The sequence below is a fragment of the Cricetulus griseus genome, chromosome 3, assembly GCF_003668045.3.
Source record: "Cricetulus griseus strain 17A/GY chromosome 3, alternate assembly CriGri-PICRH-1.0, whole genome shotgun sequence".
Lineage (NCBI taxonomy): Eukaryota > Metazoa > Chordata > Mammalia > Rodentia > Cricetidae > Cricetulus > Cricetulus griseus.
Genome location: NC_048596.1, coordinates 138,676,899 through 138,699,732, shown reverse-complemented (window position 1 = coordinate 138,699,732; position 22,834 = coordinate 138,676,899). Strand labels below are relative to the sequence as shown.

The 22,834-nt window shown below is 33.2% G+C and overlaps 1 protein-coding gene across 8 annotated transcripts in view; it reads left to right on the top strand.

Annotated features, from left to right (window-relative positions):
• Nucleotides 1-22,834, top strand: part of Ube3a (ubiquitin protein ligase E3A) — an 86,109-nt gene that overhangs the window by 40,383 nt on the left and 22,892 nt on the right. For all 8 annotated transcript variants that reach the window (XM_027404724.2, XM_035442479.1, XM_027404726.2 and 5 more), the window contains 4 exons: nt 8,110-8,408; nt 12,445-13,757; nt 20,756-20,900; nt 22,410-22,615. In XM_027404724.2, coding sequence (XP_027260525.1) covers nt 8,110-8,408; nt 12,445-13,757; nt 20,756-20,900; nt 22,410-22,615 — 1,963 coding nt within the window. The remainder of the gene's footprint in view (nt 1-8,109; nt 8,409-12,444; nt 13,758-20,755; nt 20,901-22,409; nt 22,616-22,834) is intronic.

Genomic DNA, 22,834 nt, shown 5'->3' with positions numbered 1-22,834 from the left:
TTCAGGGTTGTCAACTTCTGTAGGCAGCAGACCTCATGGCAGTGACTCAATTTTGCTGCCTGAGCAGCCCGTGAATCCAGTCTTGACACTTTATTCTCCATATCTTGTGATGGGGTATGTTCCTTGCCCCAGAAAAACTGGTTCATTGACACAGCGCCCTTCAACCCTATTCTATTTTACTTGAGCATCTCAACCTTTCTGTGTTCAGTTCTCTACCCCACAACTGCCTTGCTCAGCTGTGACTGTGGCAGAACATCCCCATTCTCCTTACCTGTGATTGTTCCTTGTTTTTCAGCCACCACAGTAGTTCAAACAGATGTAGGTCTCTTCTCATGAAATCTGACTGTAGTTCTCCAGAATGCAGTTCCAAACTGGATTTCCCCCTCTCCAATGATGACTTAGAATAAGTCACTGTCATTCTAGATCCTCCAAGTTGAATTGAGCTTTCTGAGTATGGTGGCTTGTCCTGTGATCAAGACTACAGTGTCTTTCTAATCAGCGCCATCTGGCTTACCTTGTGGATGAGATGACCCTTATCAGTACCTCATTGTTTGGCTAGAACAACTTGCTTTTTCTCTGTTTCTCGGCTGTTGTAAAATCTTTTGTGATTTCCAGTGTTCTTTCTCTCTTTAGGAATCGAATCCACTCCTTGTTACCTCACTCTTTCTATTCACATTATCACATGTCAGCAGTTTATCATTTCCCATCTTGTCCCAAATGATTTTTTTTAATTATTTTAATTTCATGTGTGTTGGTGTTTTCCCTGCATGTATGTCTGTGAGGGTATCAGATCCCCTGGAATTGGGCTTACAGACAGTTGTGAGCTGCCATGTGGGTGCTGGGAATTAGTTGAACCTAAGTCCTCTGGAAGAACCAGTGCTCTACTTAACCATTGAGCAATCTCTCCAATCTCCCAAATGTCCCTTTATCATTTTCTTATCTGATTGCTATGTCTGGACACTGTACGGTACCATTTAGAAGTGATGAAAGTAGGTATTCTTTTTTTTTTTGTTTGTTAAAATTATGGGTATGTGTGTTCTGCCTGAATGTATGTCTGTATACCACATACAGCATGCCTTGGTGCCCATAGAGGCCAAAGGCGTGTGTTGAATTCCCCTGGATGTTAAAGTTGTTTGTGCTCCAGTTTGTTGGTGCTGAGAGTCAAGCCAGGATCCTCTGGAAGAACAATCTGTATTCTTATCCACTGAGCCATCTCTCCATCCCTGGGTGTGGTTATTCATGTTCGTTCTCAAACTGGAGTTTGACCTGTTGGTCAAGCCTGTTGGTTTCTTCACATGGTTTCCTTTTATTAATGTTTTTGGCATAGGCATGTATTTTGTTTTGTCAAATGTGTTTTATGCATTGCTTTTGATTGTATTTAGATTTAATCAGTGCTTTCTCTCTCTCTCTCTCTCTCTCTCTCTCTCTGTGTGTGTGTGTGTGTGTGTGTGTGTGTGTGTGTGTGTATGTATGTATGTATGTATGTATATATGTATGCCGTATGTGTGTTTGGGTGCCTGTGGCAGGCTAGAAGAAGACATCCAGTGACAGGCAGTTTTGTGAGCCATTTGACATGCATGTTGAGAAGTAAAATAGTTTCCTCTGGAAGACCAGCTAGTGCTTTTTTGCGGGGAGGGGACTGAGACAGGAGGTTTCTCTGTGGGCAGTCTTGGTTGTTTTGGAACTTTCTCGACCAGACTACTCTTGAATGCACAGAGATCTGCCTGCCTCTGCCTTTGAACCATCTCTCTACCCTCCAATTTAGATTATCTTGTGTTTTATACTTATTCTATTAATGTTATACAATGCATGAAATTGACTAATTTTTTTATACTGAACTATCCAGTAAATAACATGTGGAGATTTATGATTTAAAAATCTTTAAAATATAATATTGAGATTGTTGTTCTGTTGGTTGTTTACATTTATATTTCTTAAGTAAATCATTAGCCTATAGTTTCTTTCACTGATCTCTTCTGTAGCCTAGGCTGTCCTTTGAACTCAAATATTTTTTCTGACTCCGCCTCCTGTGTACTGGGATTACTGTATGTGCTACAGCTGCCTGGCATGTTGTTTCATTTTCTAGAGTAAATTCATCTGATTTTGGTATCTGAGTAAAGCTGAATTCCAAACGTAAATGCTTCTGGAAATGTTTTGTTCAATTTTTAGAAGTTTGAAATTATTAATTCTCTAAATGTTAGTATTCTGAGAGAGACCTGCATATCTGTACTACTCATAGTATCTAGGAAGTAAAATCAGTTTGAGTGTCTATCAAAAGATGAATGAAAGAAAATCAGAAAAAGTGAACTTAAAAAAAAATACATTGTATTTCTTTATTGCTGCTTTTGTTTCAGTTTGTTTTGATGACTGGGCTTAACCTCTTTAAGGAGGCCTTTTACCCTAACAAAGTTTGTTTATTGGAATCAACAAAAAGAATAGGGTGGGGTAGCAGTAATCTTGAACTATGTTTATATACAACTTTGGAGCTATATTATGAAAACTATGTTGTAAGCAACTTCAGTTGTTTTGTTTGGATGTTAATTCATAGTTGTACAAAATATTACAATGTGTATGTGTAAAAAAATACATGTATTTGCAATTGTGGCAAAATTTATTTTTAAAATTTTATTGTTAAAGACTAAGGAAGACAAGAGGGGATGAGCTACAAGTATGTAGCATTGATTAGATAACTAATGAGTTCCTACTGTTTACATCGAAGTAGTATTCCTACAATAATACAGAACATTTTCCACTTTTAGAGTTCTTACTTGAGAAATATACAAGCTCCAAAACTAGTATTACTTGCAATCAGCAAATATTTACCTTCAGTTTACAGATAAAGAGAAAACCTGAGGTTATAATCCATACTTTTGGATAAGATTCTTTTTTAAAGAATAATATTCTTTGAATGTTTCCCTATTTTTACAATGCTTATTTGTGGTATGCCTCCATGATCCATGCTTCAAACTCCCTTATTCTATTTTGAAATGTGTAAAAGTTTACTTACTTTTCTTTAAATTGTGAAATATTTCAGTTATAAAAAGCATCACCAGCAGCTTATTCATTTTAAAAGATAAATCTATGTGAAATTCAAATTGTACAGTTTTATTTTTACAACTAGCACTTGGTCATTTGGCCAATAGAGATGATTAAAACAATTTTCAGTGTTGATTTACGTATTTTTTTTTTTAAATGAAAACTGACTTGTGTTATATTTAATGACTTTCCAAGTGGTTTTTTTTTTTTTTAAAATAATTGGGTCATATTTGTGCTTTCAGTCTTGAAATACTTCATTTGATGCCACTTCATAGACCCTGCCTGATAATGATTATAACTGTATTGTGGATATCTCTGTGTTCTATTTAAGATACCATTGTTTATTCTTGATAAATTTCTACATTGAAAGTAATTTTGGAGCATGTTCCTCCACACAGTATTCATACAAACTTCAAACTCAAGATCTTTCTGCCTCAGTCTAATGTGGCTACTATTATAAGCATATGCCACCACACCTTGTAGGAATAAATTTTACATAGGCATATTCTAAAAGTAAGGGACATTCACCTATGAAAGATACTAAGCAGTGCTTACTACTTTATACACAGGCAAATCAAGTCTTGGGCCATTGTATTTCTTCCTATCTTTTCAATTCTTTGTGTTTTTATTCTGTTTATCTTTAATTAAAATATAATAAGTCATTTTTTTGCTGGGCCATGGTGGTACATACCTTTAATCCCAGCACTCAGAAGGCCAGTCTAGTCTACAGAGCAAGTTCTAGGATAGGATCCAAAGCTACAGAGAAACCCTGTCTTGAAAAACAAACAAACAAACAAAAGGAAAAGAGAAAAAAAAGTTATTTGCTTAAGTCACATTTTTCTTAGTCATTTTTATTTTTCAGCTTTTGTCTCTTGTTTTCATGGCAGCTATTCAGTGTTTCCGATTTCCATGTTTAACTACTATTTGAGAGTTTTTTATTCTCCTAGTTTATAATCTCATTGCTTGTACACTTATGATTATCTTATCACTTACAAATTTTTATTGTAATTTATTTTCTATTGCTAAGTATCCAACTGTTCCAGAAATTAACTGGAATTAATAGGAGTCAGCAAATAATGTTATTAGTGCTACTGAGAACATTGAGAATTATTTTTCCTTTAATTGCCAGTTGCTTTTTAGAAAGCTATAAACAAGTGGAAAGTATTGTTTATTTTAAGTGAGTACTCTCACTGGCACGATTCACTTGAACCTTATTATGGACTAAATAAGAATGGCATATTTTTAATTAAGGAATGAATATACTGTTTTGGTTTGCAAGAAAAGTCAGTAGAATGCGAAGAAGCTAAAAGTAATTGGCAGCTCCTCTTTGCCAAGTTTCGATTATAAATGTCAGGAGAAGGCTTCACTTCATATCCTGACTTCTTCCTCACTTTCTTCTTTTCTTTTGATGCCCCTCCTCCACCACCACCTTTTTTCCCCCTGTTTTTCTAATATGGAGAAAAGAATCTTAACTCCATGCATCTGCTGAGGGGAAAGAGAAAGTGAGGCCAGATAATTAGGTAAAACAGATGATTAGATGAAAGTTTCACTGGAGTGCATGAGGGAATTGATTCTATGTCAGCACATCTCTTATTTTGGTTAGATACAAGTGACAGAGGCCATGCAGAAAATAAGAAATAATTAAAATTTGCTATGTTATATTAGAAAGTATGGAAATAGAAATTTAAATTCCATGCAAATTTTCACATATGAAAACAAAATACTGTTTTTCTTTTGAGTAATTTAAGAATGTAAAATATTCTAAGCCAGGTGTGGTGACTCATCCCTTTAATCTCAGCACTCAGGAGATAGAGGCAGGTGGATCCCTGATAAAGGGCAAGCTGGTCAGGACAGCCAGGGTTCTGTTTCACACAGAAACCCTATCTTGAACACCACCCCTCAGATCCCCCCCCAAAAGAAAATGCAAAATATTCTAAACTTGAACTGAAAAAAAAAAAGCAGTGATGTCTAGATTTGGCACAAGAGCTCTAATTTAGTGACTTCAGCTGTGTAAATTAGCATTGTACAGGAAATTTAGCAAAAGCATGTTTCTTAGTTTAGAGCCTGTTTATATGTCCTGATGTCCTGAGTGTAATCTATATGCCTTTTATGTGCCCTGAACATGGCATTTAGGTAAGTTAAGGTATCATTAGGAATGAAGTTAAAAGAATAGTGGTTAATATAGTTGATTCTGCCAGTTTCTTGGAGGTTCTATCATGACCTCTTTTTATTTAATTTAATTTTTACTATTATTAATGGAGCTACTGTTTGTAGCTGTACACAGAAAAGCAGGTCAATTTCAACCAGTTACTCTGCAGTGTCCCTTTAAAATTACTAAAAGTTCACATTTTGGAGTCAAGCCTTTATTTTAATCCTTTATCAAATGTGTGGCTTCCTGTGTCATTCCTCTGAACTTTAATGTGGAGTTCTTTTGGCCAAGTCATATACTTGTGCAAATGATAGCAATTATAGCAATTGCAATAGCGTCTGATACTTACAGTAGGGCCCAGTATATAGCAGGTAACATTTTTTGTTTTTAATAAAGAATAATATTTTATTAGTTATTTGAGAAATATCATTATTTCAGATATATTAACTTATATAATATATTGATATTATTTATTCAGGACATTCCTGTACTATACCCAGATAGTACACATGATTGTGGAGTTCAGATCAGATCTTTTACAGGATAAGGTTTTGTGTTCTAAATACATACTGTTTTGAAATTACCATTTGTAAAACAGTGCTTGGAAATAAATTAGATTCTGAAGGTGGAAGTCTTGCTGACTCCTTTTCTGGTCCTAGGCATAAGATCTCAATTACAACATTTGACTTTTTCAGTTTTGTCTCTCTTACTGGCTATAGACTGAAGATAATCTTCAAGGTCAAGTTTTTCGAGATAATCAGTGTACCTGGCAATGCACTGTGTTTATTACTGGATATTGAGTGCTAGACAAGTTAAAGAACTCAAGATAATAAAAATTGAGATCAAGACAATTAGTTGCTTAAGATCATACAACTGATTATATGGGAGATAGATTCTGAGATGTTCTGATTTCTCCTTCCACTATTAAACAGTTCTTTGTTTTTTGGTTTTTTGAGACAAGGTTTCTCTGTGTAACAGCCCTAGCTGTCCTGTATGGAACTAGGCTGTAGACCAGGCTGGCCTTGAAATCACATAGATCCACCTGTGTTTGCCTCCTGAGTGCTGGGATTAAAGGTCTGTGCCACCACTGCCCAACTTTATTAACAGTTCTTTTCTTTATTTACCTCATAGAGAAGCAACACACACACACACACACACACACACACACACACACACACACACACACACACACACACACAGAGGGGGCTTCTACATGGGCTTATCTCTAGACAAAACTTAGTATTCTTAAGAAAAATAGTATTTAGTATTTTGAACCTTAAAATTAAATAAATAATGGATACATAAATGAACTTTGGGACTCTTCAAATCATGTAGATGGAGTTTTAAAACTGCTTCTTCCTCATTGGTATCAGTAATTTTTTTATTATTTAAGTGCATACTTACAGAAAACAGCTAGAATAAAAAACATGAAAGAATTCATGTCATTCGGAAAATTATATTTTGAAACAAACATGCTAATCCTACATCTATGATTTGGTCACTGGTTATGTTAGGAATATAGCGGAAGGCTGTTGGTAATTATTTTATTTGGTAAAATCTTTCAGTTTTTTGAAGCAGATCACAGTTCGTAGGCTTGTTGATTTTCCACTATATACAGGGAAATAATGTCTTCCTTAATTGACCACTTTTTTTTTTTCCATAAGTGGGATCTCTAACTCATAATACATTTTAACTTCATTACATTTATTTATTTTTGTGGATGTTTGTGACTGGACATATGCTATGCTGTGTGTGTAGAGATCAGAAGACAATTCATGGTAATTGGTTCTCTCCTTTCACATAGTGGGATCCAGGCTCAAACTGAGGTCATCAGGCTTGGCCTGTGGGTCGTTCTCTGTTTGCACACTATGAGTGGTAAATGCATAGGAAAAACTACTAAATATAATAAGCACCTGAATGTGTTGGTATTTTGAACATACAAGTCTAGGCTATCTGCCTGTGTTTGGAGTCATAGTTCTAAGACTTATCAGTTCCCTATTTACTTGTTCACTTCTAGTGCCATTGGTCACTTAGTTCTATTTATTAGCAATATATTGGCATGGAGTTTTAAGAATGAAAGTAGGTAGATTCTTCCTGTTTGCAGTTCTCATGCTTATAAATTTAGATTCAAAAGGATAATTTTTGATTATATTACTGTGGACTATGATTGTATTTATACTATGGTAATCTCAAAGAATAGAATTTTAGTGTCAATGTACAGAGATAGATTATGTAGAACAACTTCTTGGTTGGTGATAGAATTCATTCCTTAAATTTTATTGATCACTTTGCCTGAAAAAAAAAAAGATAATTGAATGTTAATCTGCATGTTTAAAGTTCATGAAATAAGATGAATATCAGATTGCCCTAATGGAAATTAAAAGCTTTATCTTTCCTATGACAAGGATTTAATGAAGAGGGTTAAGTGACAAGTCTGGGCTCTGCTTTCCCTTGGTATAATATGACATTTAGATTGTTCCCTTTTAAATCTCTTGTGATTGATAATTGAGAAAATTTCTTTTTTCTTACACTCTAGAAATTTGGTGCTAACTGCAAATTAATTATTTGAGAGTCGTTAGAATGAATTAGTAATTTTATATATGACGAAAAGGAAAACTGACATCGAGGTGTAGCATAGTGATGCATTTAAGATTTTATGATTTTAGTTGTTGTGCTAAACAGTTAAAGGATCATATACCATCAAATTAATCTTATGTTATAACCAACGAAAAGCATACTATGTTAAAATGATAACTATTATAAGATGACATATTTTATCACAATTTCATGGAAAGTATTATCACTAGTTAACACTAAATAATTAGTGTATTGCTTCATCGCTTAGCTAACTTTTGTCTTATCTGTTGGGCTTTGTTTTTGAGCAATATTAATCACTGTGCTTATTGTTTGAATGTCTGGTACAGGAAGCGAGCAGCTGCAAAGCATCTAATAGAACGCTACTACCACCAGTTAACTGAGGGCTGTGGAAATGAGGCCTGCACGAATGAGTTTTGTGCTTCCTGTCCAACTTTTCTTCGTATGGATAACAATTCAGCAGCTATTAAAGCCCTTGAGCTTTATAAAATTAATGCAAAACTCTGTGATCCTCATCCCTCCAAGAAAGGAGCAAGCTCAGCCTACCTTGAGAACTCAAAAGGTGCAACTAACAACTCAGAGGTAAAAACGAACAAGGATGGAAAAGGAGCTAAATCTGATTATAAAGGTAAGAGATTCTCTTTTCAATTGAAAATAGTTAATTAAAAGCTGTATCAGAGATTAAAAGTGTTGCATTTGTTCTCTTGCCTCTTTGTGACCTAAAGATATCACAGTATAGTAAAAACCATTCTTTTGGGAAGGTGTGATGAACAGTTATAATTGAATTAGTTACTTTATTGCATTTTATTGATATAGTAGTTCTTAGTCAAAAGCAGATTATACTCTAAATGTTGATATGTAAATGAGTTGATCTCAACTTGTAATAATTTCCATTGTACCTAATAGCTTCTTAGGCCACAAGTTTACTACATATTTTGCATTTACAGTGAACCCTGGTATGCAGTCTGAAACTCCAGGGACTGTAGTATAAGAGGTAGATATTAAAAAAAAAAAAATGTAAGGCAGTCTTTGTTTTCCTATTTTAAAGGACAAGGAAATATTTGCAATAGTTACCTAAAAAATGAATTTTTCCTTTCCATATACAACCTTCTATAACTCGGGCATTTGATATCCTCACAAGGGTCTCAGGTCTTGTTGGAACTTTTTATTTTGTTTTGTACGGGAGACTGTCTTAAGGCTTTTTTTCTTTTTTCCATTCATTTATTTAGCTCATAATAAAGTCATTCACAATTATGATACATAATACAGTATGTTCACAATGGCATGGCTAAATTAAACCAATTAACATGTTATATCACACATATTCATCATTTTTGTTTTGAGAACACTTAAAGTATACTATCTCACAACTTTTAAAATATAGCATATTGTTATCAACCATATTTATCATGCTCTCAGTAGACCTCAAGACATCACAGAGTCCATGCCTCTTGTCCAACTGCAGTTTTATATCCTTAAACCAATCATTTCCTTGTTGCTAAAAGACCCACATTGAAGCCTAATAGCCACAATTCTGCTCTCTGCTCCCATAAGTTCATCATTTCTAGGTTACACATAAAATTGAAATTGTGTGACATTTGTCTTCCAGTATGTCACTTATTATTATTATTATTATTATTATTATTTATTTTTGGCAAGCATATAACTTTACTACATACTAAAAATGAAATCAAATTTGCATGCACAGGTGAGCACTCACCGAAATACCTTGGATTCATCACATATTTGAGTTTCAATATATATACACATATATATATATATATATATATATATATATATATATAAATTGTCTTAGGGCTTTTAATGAAAGGATTATGCCATCACACCTGGTTTATGTGATACTGGGAATGGAAGCCAGGTCTTCTTACATGCAAGATAAGCAGTACCAACTGAGCTATATCCCCCCAAAATCTGTTCTTTTTAAAATGGTCCAATATTTTGAAACTTGTAAAACTTTCCACTTTTCCCTCATGGATGTTCAATACTGTTATTTCCACAATAGAACTATAGAACAATCAGAAACTTTGCTACTCAAAATATATAGCCAGTCCTTTTTCATGAATTTGCTCACATATCAATAAATAGATGAATGCTATCAATATGTTGAATATGAAAGTTGTGTTGGCTCCATTTTGTGTGTTTCTGCCACAGAGGGGCATCACAGAGTAACAACAGTAAATGAAATACAGTATGCCACCATGGTTGAATGCAGCTGCTATAGGAAAATCTAGTACATAATGGATATATTAGTCTTGTTTTTGCCCATGTGTTCTTTTTTGAAATTTCTTGTTTTGCGGATCACTCAAATTTTTGTAATATTTTTACTAGGAATTATACATGCATAATCTTATTACTGCTTTCATTTTGATAATTGTATTTGTTCAACCTAATTAGATGTATATGTATCAATTAGTGTATGACAGCTTTTTTCTTACATGAAACTTTTGCTGTTTTGTACTTTTTAGAGTATAAAATATTATGTTTTAAGAATTTATTTTAAATAAGTCTAGTGGCATTGTAGGCCAGGTATTCAGGAAGCTAAGAAAGGAACATCTTGAGTTCATTGATATCCAAACTATAACTGCTTTTATTTCTGATTGCAGTGCTTTTTATATATATACACACACAGAGGGTGGAAGCAGGGAGAGAGAGAGGAGAGAGAGCGAGTTGTCAGTTAAACATTTGAAGCAGATACTACTTGGAACAAATATTGGCATGTTATGGGTCAAACATGTTATCTCCTAAAAGGGCGTTTATTCATGTTTTTGGTATCATTGCAGAGAAATTAGATAGATTTGAATGATCAAAGAAGATACCATAATATTTTTCAGTTAGAATAAGGAGAAATAAACTTCATGTTAGTGCTTTCATACTTACTTATTCTTAGAAACTGAAGAATTAGTGCTTGGATTGGCATGCTGGTTCGTGCAGGTACATGTACCTACTGCCAAGCCTTATGGCTTGAGTTTGATGACTAGGACTCACATTGTAGAAGGAGAAAACCAACTCCTTCAGGTTATCCTCCCACCACCACATCTGCCATCTCCTTACCCCTAATAAATAGATATCATTCCCTTACCCCTGATAAATATGTAAAAAAACAGTTTTTTTCAAGAAAGAATTCAAGACATCAAACAAACAAGTGTTGATATTCTTGAAACAGGCCGCAGGTCCGGTTTTTAAAATATAAAGTGTAGTGCTTCATGGTTTATCTTTTGGAAACCATTACATCGATGATGACTTGAATTTTATATTGTCTCTTATTGTTGAGAAGGTACCTTGAATAATATGTATGAATCACAGTAAAGATTTTTACATGCTATTATTTTGTTGATATACATGGGAGACCTGTCATTTCCTAAACAGAAACTGAGGAGTGGATTCAGGGTAGGAACAGATGGGGAATGAGGGAGAGGGACTGGGAGGAGAGAAACGGGAGGGGAAACTACAGCCAGGATGTAAAATAAATAATTTTTTTTTAAACAAAGGATTTTGACTTGCTGAATGTATATAAGGAAATACTTGGCACAGTGAAGGTAGGGATGGATTTTCAACATAACTGTAAGATTATCCTCCCTTAAATATTCAATTTAATGATTATAGATAATAGTACTCTTCTATGAAAGGATTAAGTTTGGTTTCAGCATTATTATTTGATATTTAATTTCTAAATTTTAGTATATATAATGCCATTTATTTTTTTTCAATAATATAAAATATCTTTTGTTAACCAAAAAGGGTAAAGCCTTTGTTGAAAGTGACATTTACTATAAAGATAAAGGAAGCTAGAAAGCTTATGATCCCAATTATGTGCCTGAGAGAAAATAGACATAAATTTTGGTACTTTTGGTCCTTTTGGTCTTTGCTTTCTTAGCTTCTCCCCCACTTGTTTTTAATTGCCTCTAATCATGGTAACAGGTAGTAGTAGCAGTAGCAGCAGTTTTAATGTAAGAGTTTGCATGAGTAGTAGTATCTTTTCCTCAGTCACAAAATAGAAACCCTGTAAGAAATGAGTAGTACATATAATGAAGCAGTTTTTGTTAGTTTTATTGGGGGGGGGGGCTGGGTCCTGACAAGGTGTTTCTGTGTGACAGTCTTGGCTATCCTAGAACTCTTCTGAACTCACAAAGATCCACCTGCTTCTGCCTTGTAAGTGCTGGAAGGCATATATATATATATATTTTAATATATATGGAAGTAGAAAAAGAGTTGCATTGAGGAACACTTATAAAACTTCGCCTCCTTACTCTTTTGAGAACAATGCAAGGGAAAATGCTTTCAGTATGTTAGTGTAGTAGCTCTTAATCAAGGTTGTAATAAAGTATATTGATAAAATACCAAATATATATGTATGTTCATACCTATAAAACATACTAATACATGTCTTGATTTCAAAGCATGACATTTTTAATAATTATATGCTGTTGAATGCCAAAGAAAGGGTGAGTTTATTGGTAGTACTTAAATGAAAAAGGAATTTCTAGATGTAGTGTGTTGATAGGTAAATTAGATTTATTTTCGAAAATTTCTAACTCTTCGAGCTCAGAATGTTTAGCTATTTTGCTTTTTCTGCTAAGACTTATTACGACAAAATAAACGTGTATGTTACAACAATAAATGTTCTTTTTCTTCCCATTTTTTAGATGTGATTTACCTAACTGAAGAGAAAGTATATGAAATTCTTGACGTATGTACAGAGAGTGATGATTACTCCCCTTTAATTCGAGTAATTGGAAGAATTTTTTCTAGTGCTGAGGCATTGGTTCTGAGCTTTCGGAAAGTCAAACAACACACTAAGGAGGAATTGAAATCTCTTCAAGAAAAGGATGAAGACAAGGATGAAGATGAAAAAGAAAAGGCTGCTGCTGCTGCTGCTGCTGCTGCCGCCGCCGCTGCTGCTGCCGCCGCCGCTGCCGCTGCCGCCGCCGCTGCCGCTGCTGCTGCTATGGAAGAAGACTCAGAAGCATCTTCTTCAAGGATGGGTGATAGCTCACAGGGAGACAACAATGTACAAAAATTAGGTCCTGATGAAGTGACTGTGGATATTGATGCCATTAGAAGGGTCTACGCCCGTTTGCTCGCTAATGAACAATTAGAAACTGCCTTTCTCAATGCACTTGTATATCTGTCACCTAACGTGGAATGTGACTTGACATATCATAGTGTGTATGCCCGAGATCCTAATTATCTCAATTTGTTCATTATTGTAATGGAGAATAGTAACCTCCACAGTCCTGAATATCTGGAAATGGCCCTGCCATTATTTTGCAAAGCTATGTGTAAGCTACCCCTTGCAGCTCAAGGAAAACTGATTAGACTTTGGTCTAAATATAGTGCAGACCATATTCGGAGAATGATGGAAACATTTCAGCAACTTATTACTTACAAAGTCATAAGCAATGAATTTAATAGCCGAAATCTAGTGAATGATGATGATTCCATTGTTGCTGCTTCAAAGTGTTTGAAAATGGTTTACTATGCAAATGTAGTAGGAGGGGAAGTAGACACAAATCACAATGAGGAAGAAGATGAAGAGCCCATACCTGAGTCCAGTGAATTGACACTGCAGGAGCTTTTGGGAGAGGATAGAAGAAACAAGAAAGGCCCTCGAGTGGACCCAATAGAAACTGAACTTGGTGTTAAGACTCTAGATTGTCGAAAACCACTTATCTCCTTTGAAGAATTCATTAACGAACCACTGAATGATGTTCTAGAAATGGATAAAGATTATACCTTTTTCAAAGTTGAAACAGAAAACAAATTCTCATTCATGACCTGTCCCTTTATATTGAATGCTGTCACAAAGAATTTGGGATTATATTACGATAATAGAATTCGCATGTACAGTGAACGCAGAATCACTGTTCTCTACAGCCTAGTTCAAGGACAGCAGTTGAATCCATATTTGAGACTCAAAGTCAGGCGTGATCATATCATAGATGATGCACTTGTCCGGGTAAGTTTGACTGTTATTTAAAATCAGAATTAAAGTAAAAGCTACAATGTGACATATTTCAGTGTATTCATTTTATCTGTGGTATTTCTGATCTATATTACTACACCTTTCTTGCCACTCAACAAAATTATTAGTTATACTGGTTGTTTAATCTAATGATTATTCTCTTTTTGAAAAAGAGTGGATTTTCAGTTACTGGAGAGATGACTCAGTGGGTAAAGTTTGCTGTGAAAACATGAGGACCTAAGCTTAGATTCCCTGAACATGTGTAAAACATGATGTGATAGCACCATTTGTAATACCAAATCCTAAAGCAAGATGGAAGGTACAGACAGAACCCTCAAAAGCTTGTGGGTCAGGTAGCCTGTTATATAAAGTGGGAACAACTAGAAGGTAAAAGGCAACGACTGATATTTGTATGTGCTCTGACCTCCACACATGCATTTTCTCCATTGAACATTCTCTTTCTCCCCCTTCCCCTCTTACTCTCTCTCTCCAAAAAAAAAAAAAAAAACACTAAAATGTAATGTATTTTCTAAATACTGAAAGCCAGCCCCATTTGTTTCCACTTAGAAGAAAAATCTGTTTTCAAAGACTGGAATGACAAAAATTGCAGTGTCCCTGTCAATTAAGCCAGAAAATTGGTTTGCTGATTGCTGATCATATTTTTACAGAATTATATTTAAGAAATTCAGAGCTTTATTCTATGGTATTACTTATTCCTGTCAGTGCTAGTTCTTTTTCTAGGAAGGTGATGTAAAATTTAGTACCTGTTACAATTAAAGTATCACCCTTATATACCAACAAATAATAAGAACCTGTAACAGATAACTAACAAATAATATTTATTTGAAAATGTATTTTTTTTAGTATAGATCTGTCTACATCTGAAATGTCATTAAGACTGAACTAAATTCAGATTTAACCAAAATTATCCACCTTTCCTACCTAATTTCTTTGTTATTTTCTTCCTTTCCTCCTTTTTTTTCTATAATATAGTGATGGTAAGAAACAGTAAAAAAAATGGATAGTAGTTGTATATTTTTAAAAGTTATCTTTTAGGAGAAAATTAGCCATTTTTGTATTTAAAGTTCTTTTCCTAAAGAGGTGTTGGAATGAAATTACAGTAAGCCTTGTAGTTATGCTAACAAATTGTTGCCATGAATATTGCTCTTGTCAACTGGTTTTATGCTTTGACATGTTATAAATCGTAATTCATTAGATAATATCTATATTTGACTAGTACCAGTTTACAGAATTCCTTGCTTTCAACAAGTAATGTATGTTCTCTCTCCCTTTTGAACAGAGCATTTTGAGGGATGTAGTGTATGTAAAATCTTAAAAGTTGTTTATAAAGGAGTAGGAGATCAGGATTATATGTACCAAGGAAGAGACAGTATTGTTATATGTGAGATGCTTCAGACTGCCCTCACAGCCTAGAGAGTTGCCCAAAGGCAAAATTCAAAGTCTTGCCTTTTAGGGTATCAGATTAGGGATTCTGATATGAAGCTTTGAAGTCTGTACTTTAGATATTTTGGTACATCTATGCTGCACACCAATATTTGGGAAATGTTTTTAGTAGTTTATATGTATAGGTTATTGGCTATTTTAATTTGCGTGTTTAGAACATTGCCAGTATTTAAAAAGAATAATGAAGTTGGTGTGACGAAAATAGGAGTTGATAGTTTTATGGGACTTGAGTAAGTGTAGTAAGTTCTAGAATTTTACATAATTAATTTGAAGACCAAAAGGAATGGCTAAGATGTGGAACTGGAAAGGAAAGTCCAAAAACCAGGACCTGGCATATACTAATGAAGGAAATTGGCTGGAAGATAAACTTGTGAGAATTGCTGCCCAATTTCCTTTCAAAGTCACTAACCCTTTTTATTAGGGGTCTAGAAGCATTGTCTAATTTGCCTTCCATAATTATCATCAGTATAAATACCTATTGGTATATGAACATGAGTTTTCTCATCAGTTGGCTTACAGTACTTTAATGGGGTTTTTCTCTGCTGTGACTTAATTCTATCAATCATTCATTGATTAAATTGTGCTTAGTGTAATTACTATTATTATTTAAAATTATTCTAATAGAAATGAATGGAATCTTCACTTTGTCTTCAAAGTAATTTCTTAGAACAAGAATGAAAAATGAAGTAGTAGTCAGTATCATAATGGCTCAGCATCATATAACGATTTAAAATAATAAAATTTATCAAATTTCTTAGTGTTCCATGTGAGAAAAATGAACTTTAGAGATATTCTTATTTGCAGAAATGAATGTCATAATTCCATTTAGAACCTAAGATGTAATCATTTGACTCAACTGTAACCCACTTAAACGTTAAGACACAGCCGTCTGGTCTTCATTTGTTTACAGATAACATGAAAAAGTTAAATTCATTAAGTTAATTGCATTTGTGATCATTATCTTAGTGTTATTTACCAAAGTATGTAAAACACCTTTCTTGGAGAATCTTAGCACTATTGAGCTAATCTGAATTACTGCTTCTACTTAAATAATTCTTAGTTATTTTTCTACATAGGATTTGAAGTAGTAATTTGGGATATTCTAAATATTTTACATGATGGACTTAAAACAATTGTTTTGCTCTTTGAAGATATGGAAATAGAATGTTTTGTGTCAATATATCATCTTAGAGTTCTGGAAATGCTTTTATATCAGGTCATGATATAAAAAATGATCTCTCTAGAATTTTGTCTTGCCAATTAAAAGTTAAGGAATTTAAAATTATTTTAACAGTCGATGAAAGTGAGAGTTCCTAATCAGAAAAGAGGCCTAGTTAGGAAGTGGTAGTTACTGCAATATTTTAATACAGTATAATAACACCAGTGTATTGTATTTTTCTCTAGTACTATCTATTAAGGCAATACTATCTATTTTATGTTTCAAGAAATATAAATACATATAAAATCCATTGATGTATAATAAATGAGGTCAAAAAATGCATACAGACTTTTTTCAAAATTGACATATCCCAACAGTTTTCATTTCATATACTCATCTACATATAAAACAACATGATTTTTACAAATTTAGTTTTAAATAAAAGCTATTAAGTAATAAAACTGTATAATTTTAATTCCTACACTAATTAGTCTTTGATGAAATAATGGCTTAAGGTACATGTGTGGTAGGCTTTAAGGATTATTATTTTTAAGAAAAAAATTAATGTGACTTATGATAATGGCTTATGTGAAAGGTTATTATTAAATATTTTTTTTTTGTTGCCACAGTTTTTAAAAAGATAGGCAGCTAGTGCAGTATCCTGAAATAAGGTAATTACAAAATCACTTTGGCACATTGAGAATGGTCTTCTTAAATAGCTAATCGGACACTTCCACCTACAGAGAATTAAGTTGCTAACTACTTTTAAATTATAACATTCAAATACATCCTGATTCTGCAAATAATATGTTGAGTATTGATAACAATGTGAAAAGCCAAAGAAGCAAGTAAAAAGGCACACAAAAGCTAAAAACAAACATTAGCTCTACTTTCTGTGGAGAAGTAACTGCATTCTAAAGCTTGCTGCCCGGATTACAATCCCTCTTCGCTGAGTTACTAGTTTTTAAATTACTCAGCCCTTTTATTACTTCAAAGACCCATCTGTAAAGTGGTTAGCACCCTACTTTCTAGATGATTTTTATTTTAAAGTGATCCATAAGTTTTATATTGTAATTCTGCTACCCTTATTCCTGGAATATTTTTGCCTTTAAAATTTTGTGGTTAAATTCTCTGACTAACTGAAAATATTTATTTATTTGTTAATCTTATTTTAGAGAATGACTATATAGCCCTCACCGGCCTGCAGCCACAAACATTAACTTACAGTTAATGTTTAATTAATGTTAACTTAATGTTAACTATAAGTTAACATTAACTTATAGTTAATGTTAGAGCACTTCATATATTAATTTATTTGATTCTATATTATGTTTATTTTACATTTCAAAGCAAAGCAAAAAAGAGGGAAAATTTTGTTTTCAGCCATCATAAAAGAACATACAGTATTAAATGCTCAGGTAACCAGTATTTGGGATAAAGGAGAAGAGATTGATAGAAATGGACAGACATATACTGTCTTATTAGAATCATAATGGGCTAAGAATACCAACAAGCTTTTGAATCAGTAATTTATATGTTTTACTAGAAATAGCATTCAAATGCATAAATAATATCAGGCGTTTTTACTATTTAGTAATATTTGTTCAAAACAGTTTCACTTTAGTGATGGAAAAGCAAATGAAAATTTACTTAAATCTCTTAAATTTTTAGCAAGTTGAGAGAGAACTTCGAGAAATCACTAAGATATATTACACAGTAATGACAGTAATGTGTGGAATCAGTGAAATTCAAATGTTCAAAGTTATTCTGTCTTGACAAGTTTTCAATTAGCACTGTTGTTGGTATGCTTTTCTTTTCCATTTCGAAGGTTAATTTTGAATCTACATGTTTTATGACCGTAGAGTCTCAGGACTAGTCTTTTGATCTTTTGAAGACATAAAGTTATGAATTTTAAGAAATAGTACTATATTTTTAAAGGATAATATTAGTTCTTACCAATTGTGCATGCTTTATAGAAATTATATATTCCTAAGCTTTTACCATCTTCTAGTAGGAAGAGTATTATCTCCTCTTTTCTTTGTACATTAGAAAGTTGGCTTGATGTACTAAAACTTAATAATTAAATGTTAATCTTTAGTGACAGGGTCTGTAAAGAGTATTTGGTTTCTTATATGTTCAGAAACAAAATATAGCCTCAAAAATAAATTTTCAATAAAAACTGATCTGAAAATAATGTTGTGAGCTTTGAGGGTAGATTAGTTATTAGAGCACTTTCAAGTAGACCCGAGTTTAATCCCCAAAACCCTGTTTAAAAAAAGGAAAATTGAGTGGGCATTGTAATCCTGTTGCTAGGTAGTCCGGTATTGGCACCCTGACTGTCAGTACAGCCTATTCTGATCTTCAGTCCTTCATTGACAAGCAAGGTGAACAGGTCCTGAGGAATAACAGCTGAGGTGTAATCACCCATGTGTGTCTACACCCATGAAGACATACAAATGAGTTAAACAAGACCAAGAGAGAGATAATTAGAAAAATAAATTCATAGTATCCTAGACCCCCAAAGTTGAAGATATTCAGGAAGTAATTTGAACCATTTGCTTTTTTTTTTTTTTTTTCCTTCAAAAAGTTTTGGCTGCATCCCCTACTAAGAAAAAAAAATATAGTATCCTAAATAAAATATATATCTGTATATTGAAATTTATCTGGCTAAAAACAGTAGGTACAATTAGATGTGGTGGTGGTTTTTTGTTTTTGTTTGCTTTTTATTTCCTACTGGTTGCAAACTATTGCAGCTAGCAGTTTTAAAAACTTAGATCTAGGGTATCTCTGCCAGATTCTTAAATTTATGAGATTCTACTTTTATTTTTTATAGACACTTAGGATACCAAAAACTATTGTTGCTTATGGCATTTGCTTTAAGGAGCTAGTATACTTATTCCAGTGCCATTTACATTCTTTAAGCCTATTTTTTTTTTTTTTAAGATTTTATTTATTTCCGTATACAATGTTCTTCCTGGCGCCTGAAGAGGGCGCCAGATCTCATTATAGATGGTTATGAGACACCATGTGGTTGCTGGGAATTGAACTCAGGTCCTTTGGAAGAACAGTCAGTGCTCTTAACCTCTGAGCTATCTCTCCTGCCCTCTTCAAGCCTATTTTAAAAGTTCCTTTTGGAATAGTTAAGAAAAACTTTAACATCCTTAAATATTGTTTTGTCATTTTTTTAAGCCAACGGGTGTTTGGAAACAATATTGAAAATAAATTGGATAATTAGTTATGAATACTATATGCAAAGTTGAAATAGGAGAACCAAATTACATTTTAAACCCAACACATTAGGATTTAATATTAATTTCTAATGGACTGAAGTTAATACTAGTGGAACAGGTTTGGCTAATTGTTAGATAAAGAAAAAAAGATAGCAAGTGTATGTTTCACCTGCCTTTGTGAAAATGTGGATGTTGTATGGGACATTATAATCCACTGAGAAGTGGCAATAAGTATAAATTTGTTTTGGCAGAGGGGAATTGTGTTAACAACAGAGACTTGATATGTATTCCAAGATTTCCTAGAACTTAGGATTTTCCTGTTTCATAGGCCTGAACTACCACATCTGGCTTTCGAATGTATATTTCTTAATTGAAGTTATTTCACTTATAACATGGCAGTTAGGAAGGCTTAACTCTACATTTCCCTTCCAATAAATGTAAATTATTCATAGATCCACTATATACTTTCTACTAGTAAACAATGTATAGGTCACATTTCTATGCTTTCTTTTGCTAAAATGACAATATGAGTAGTCAATTAGGCATTTTGTTGCCTCAATTTGTTCTCATATCTTGTTCTATATACTATATTAATTTATTATATAAAATATAATAGAAAATTTAGTTACCAAGTTAGAAGTAACCATTTTATGTATGGTGGTTTTGTGTGTATGTGTTGTGTGGTTTATGTTTGTGGTTCATGCATATGAATGTGCTGATGTGTGTACTCATGTGTGAACATCTGGAGACCAGTCTGTGATGACAGGTGTCTTCCACTTTTAGATAATAAGATATCTGAGTGAACTGGAAGCTCACCATTTTGTCTAGGCTGGCTAACTAGCAATCCTGAGAGTTGTGGCCTTTTCCCCACCATGTTGCAGGTATTAAGTAGTGTTGAAGGCACGAATGGTCATAATGCTAGGGATTCCAGCTGAGGTTTTAATGCTTGCAGATAAAGTGCTTTTACCTAATGAGCCATGTCCCTAGCACTCTGCCATACTCTTTTGGGGGGTCAGTTTGCTTCTTGTTTCCATTGAGAAACAAGATTGTTTCCTGTTAATAGTCCTTGTTTTCTTCTACTTGCATGTAGCTTTTATCCTATTATAATTGGTCCTCTTCTTTATCTTTTCATTGAACAGCTGGAGATGATTGCTATGGAAAATCCTGCAGACTTGAAGAAGCAGTTGTATGTGGAATTTGAAGGAGAGCAAGGAGTGGATGAAGGAGGTGTTTCCAAAGAATTTTTTCAGTTGGTTGTGGAGGAAATCTTTAATCCAGATATTGGTAAGTGTTAGTGATATGATGATGACATGTTAGTCTTTTGAATTATGAACTTGGTTTTATGAAGATTCTCAGCTATGATGAACAGCAAAAGAATTGGATATGGCTTACTTGTAATTATAGATAACAAATGTGTATGCTTCAGGAACTGATCTGTCTACTGCTGTATTTACCTTATTTCTTAGATTAATTAACCAAATATTCTGGTAGATGACAATTACCTTTTTGGTAAATTTAATTTGGAAAACCTTGGAATGGAGGATTGGAAGCTACTGAAGGCATGAGAATAATGGCTTATGAATTTTAGACACTGGATAATTTATAGCTTATTGTTCTTGTAACCAAAATCATCCATTTGTGACATTCTATCCCACTTACTGCTTGTCAATTGGAGTTTTTGATACTCTGTGGATCTATAACTTGGCTTGCAAATAAATAACCATACATGTATACATATTTTTCAAACTGTAGAACTCAAATATGAGTTGGATAATTTTAAAACGAGTATTTCACAAATATTAAATTGCAAAAAGAAGTATAGAGGTCAAAGAGAAAATTGTATTTTTCTTTTCATTAAAACTGAAAATGAAAAGTTTTAAATCTTTTCAAAATGAACTTAGAAGCACATTTTAATGCTGTTTTATTTGGTTTTGAGAAATGTTCCATTAGGTTAAAAGTTTCTTTGCCCAAGCCTTCTTTGATTTGTTTACTTTGTTCTTGGTTTTGGTTTTGTGGACAGTCTTTTTATATTGTATTCGTGCATTCTGGCCTTAAACTCATGACCCACCTGCCTCATTCTTCCAAGTGCTAAGGTGTGCAATCCCCTCTCCCCCAGCATATTAAACCTTAATTTACAAGTGTTTCCTGAGAGGCAACTGAAAATGAATTTAGAAAAATTAAAACGCATATGGATTTATTTAAAATATTTTTGTATTTAATGTTCAGTGAAAAAAGAAGACAAATCTATTTCTGCTCCCTTAGATGAAATAATGATATGAAAAAATGTCTTTGAAGTTAGATCTTGAATAATGGTGATTATGTAAAGATGAAATATTACAAATTTGGTTTTTAAAACTATTAGCTCACATTAGCTATGTATCTTAAGTAACTGGAAGTTAATCAACTTTATCTAATTCTTGTACTTGATCATGAGTTTGCTTCTTATGTACTTTTCAGTCATCTGAGTGGCTAAAATATGACTGTAAATTAACCTTTCATTAGTCAATGAAAATTGATAAGCCTTGAATAACCTAATAAAACTTTTTAAAAATACCTTTCCAGGAATGTCACCCAAATTTCATATTTTGTTTTGTTGGCTTCTTAGAGTTGTATACCACTAGTTAATACACTTAATGATAATCAGTTACTATATTTGTACAGTTTTCTCACATGCATGCAATAGCAAAAACATATCTACTATATTAAAATTCTTTTGTCTTATTTTGTTTAAAATTATTTTTAAATTTTTAGATTTTCAAAAATACAAATTATTTTAAAACTTATTTTTTATAGGTATGTTCACATATGATGAAGCCACAAAATTATTTTGGTTTAATCCATCTTCCTTTGAAACCGAGGGTCAGTTTACTCTGATTGGCATAGTCCTCGGTCTGGCTATTTACAATAACTGTATACTGGATGTCCACTTTCCCATGGTTGTCTACAGGAAGCTAATGGGGAAAAAAGGAACCTTTCGTGACTTGGGAGATTCTCACCCAGTAAGTTCTTTGTCATTCTTTAAATAGTCTCTGAGATACTATCTAAATACAGAAATACATCTTAATTTATATAAAAATATCTTTTTGTTTGGAATCTTTTGTCAATACCTACTGCTACCCAATGTGGTAAAAAATTTTTTAATCTGTTTTAAGTATAATGAACACTTAAATTTTTAAAGAGTGTTGTTTTTATAGATTGCATCAAGCAACTTTTGATTG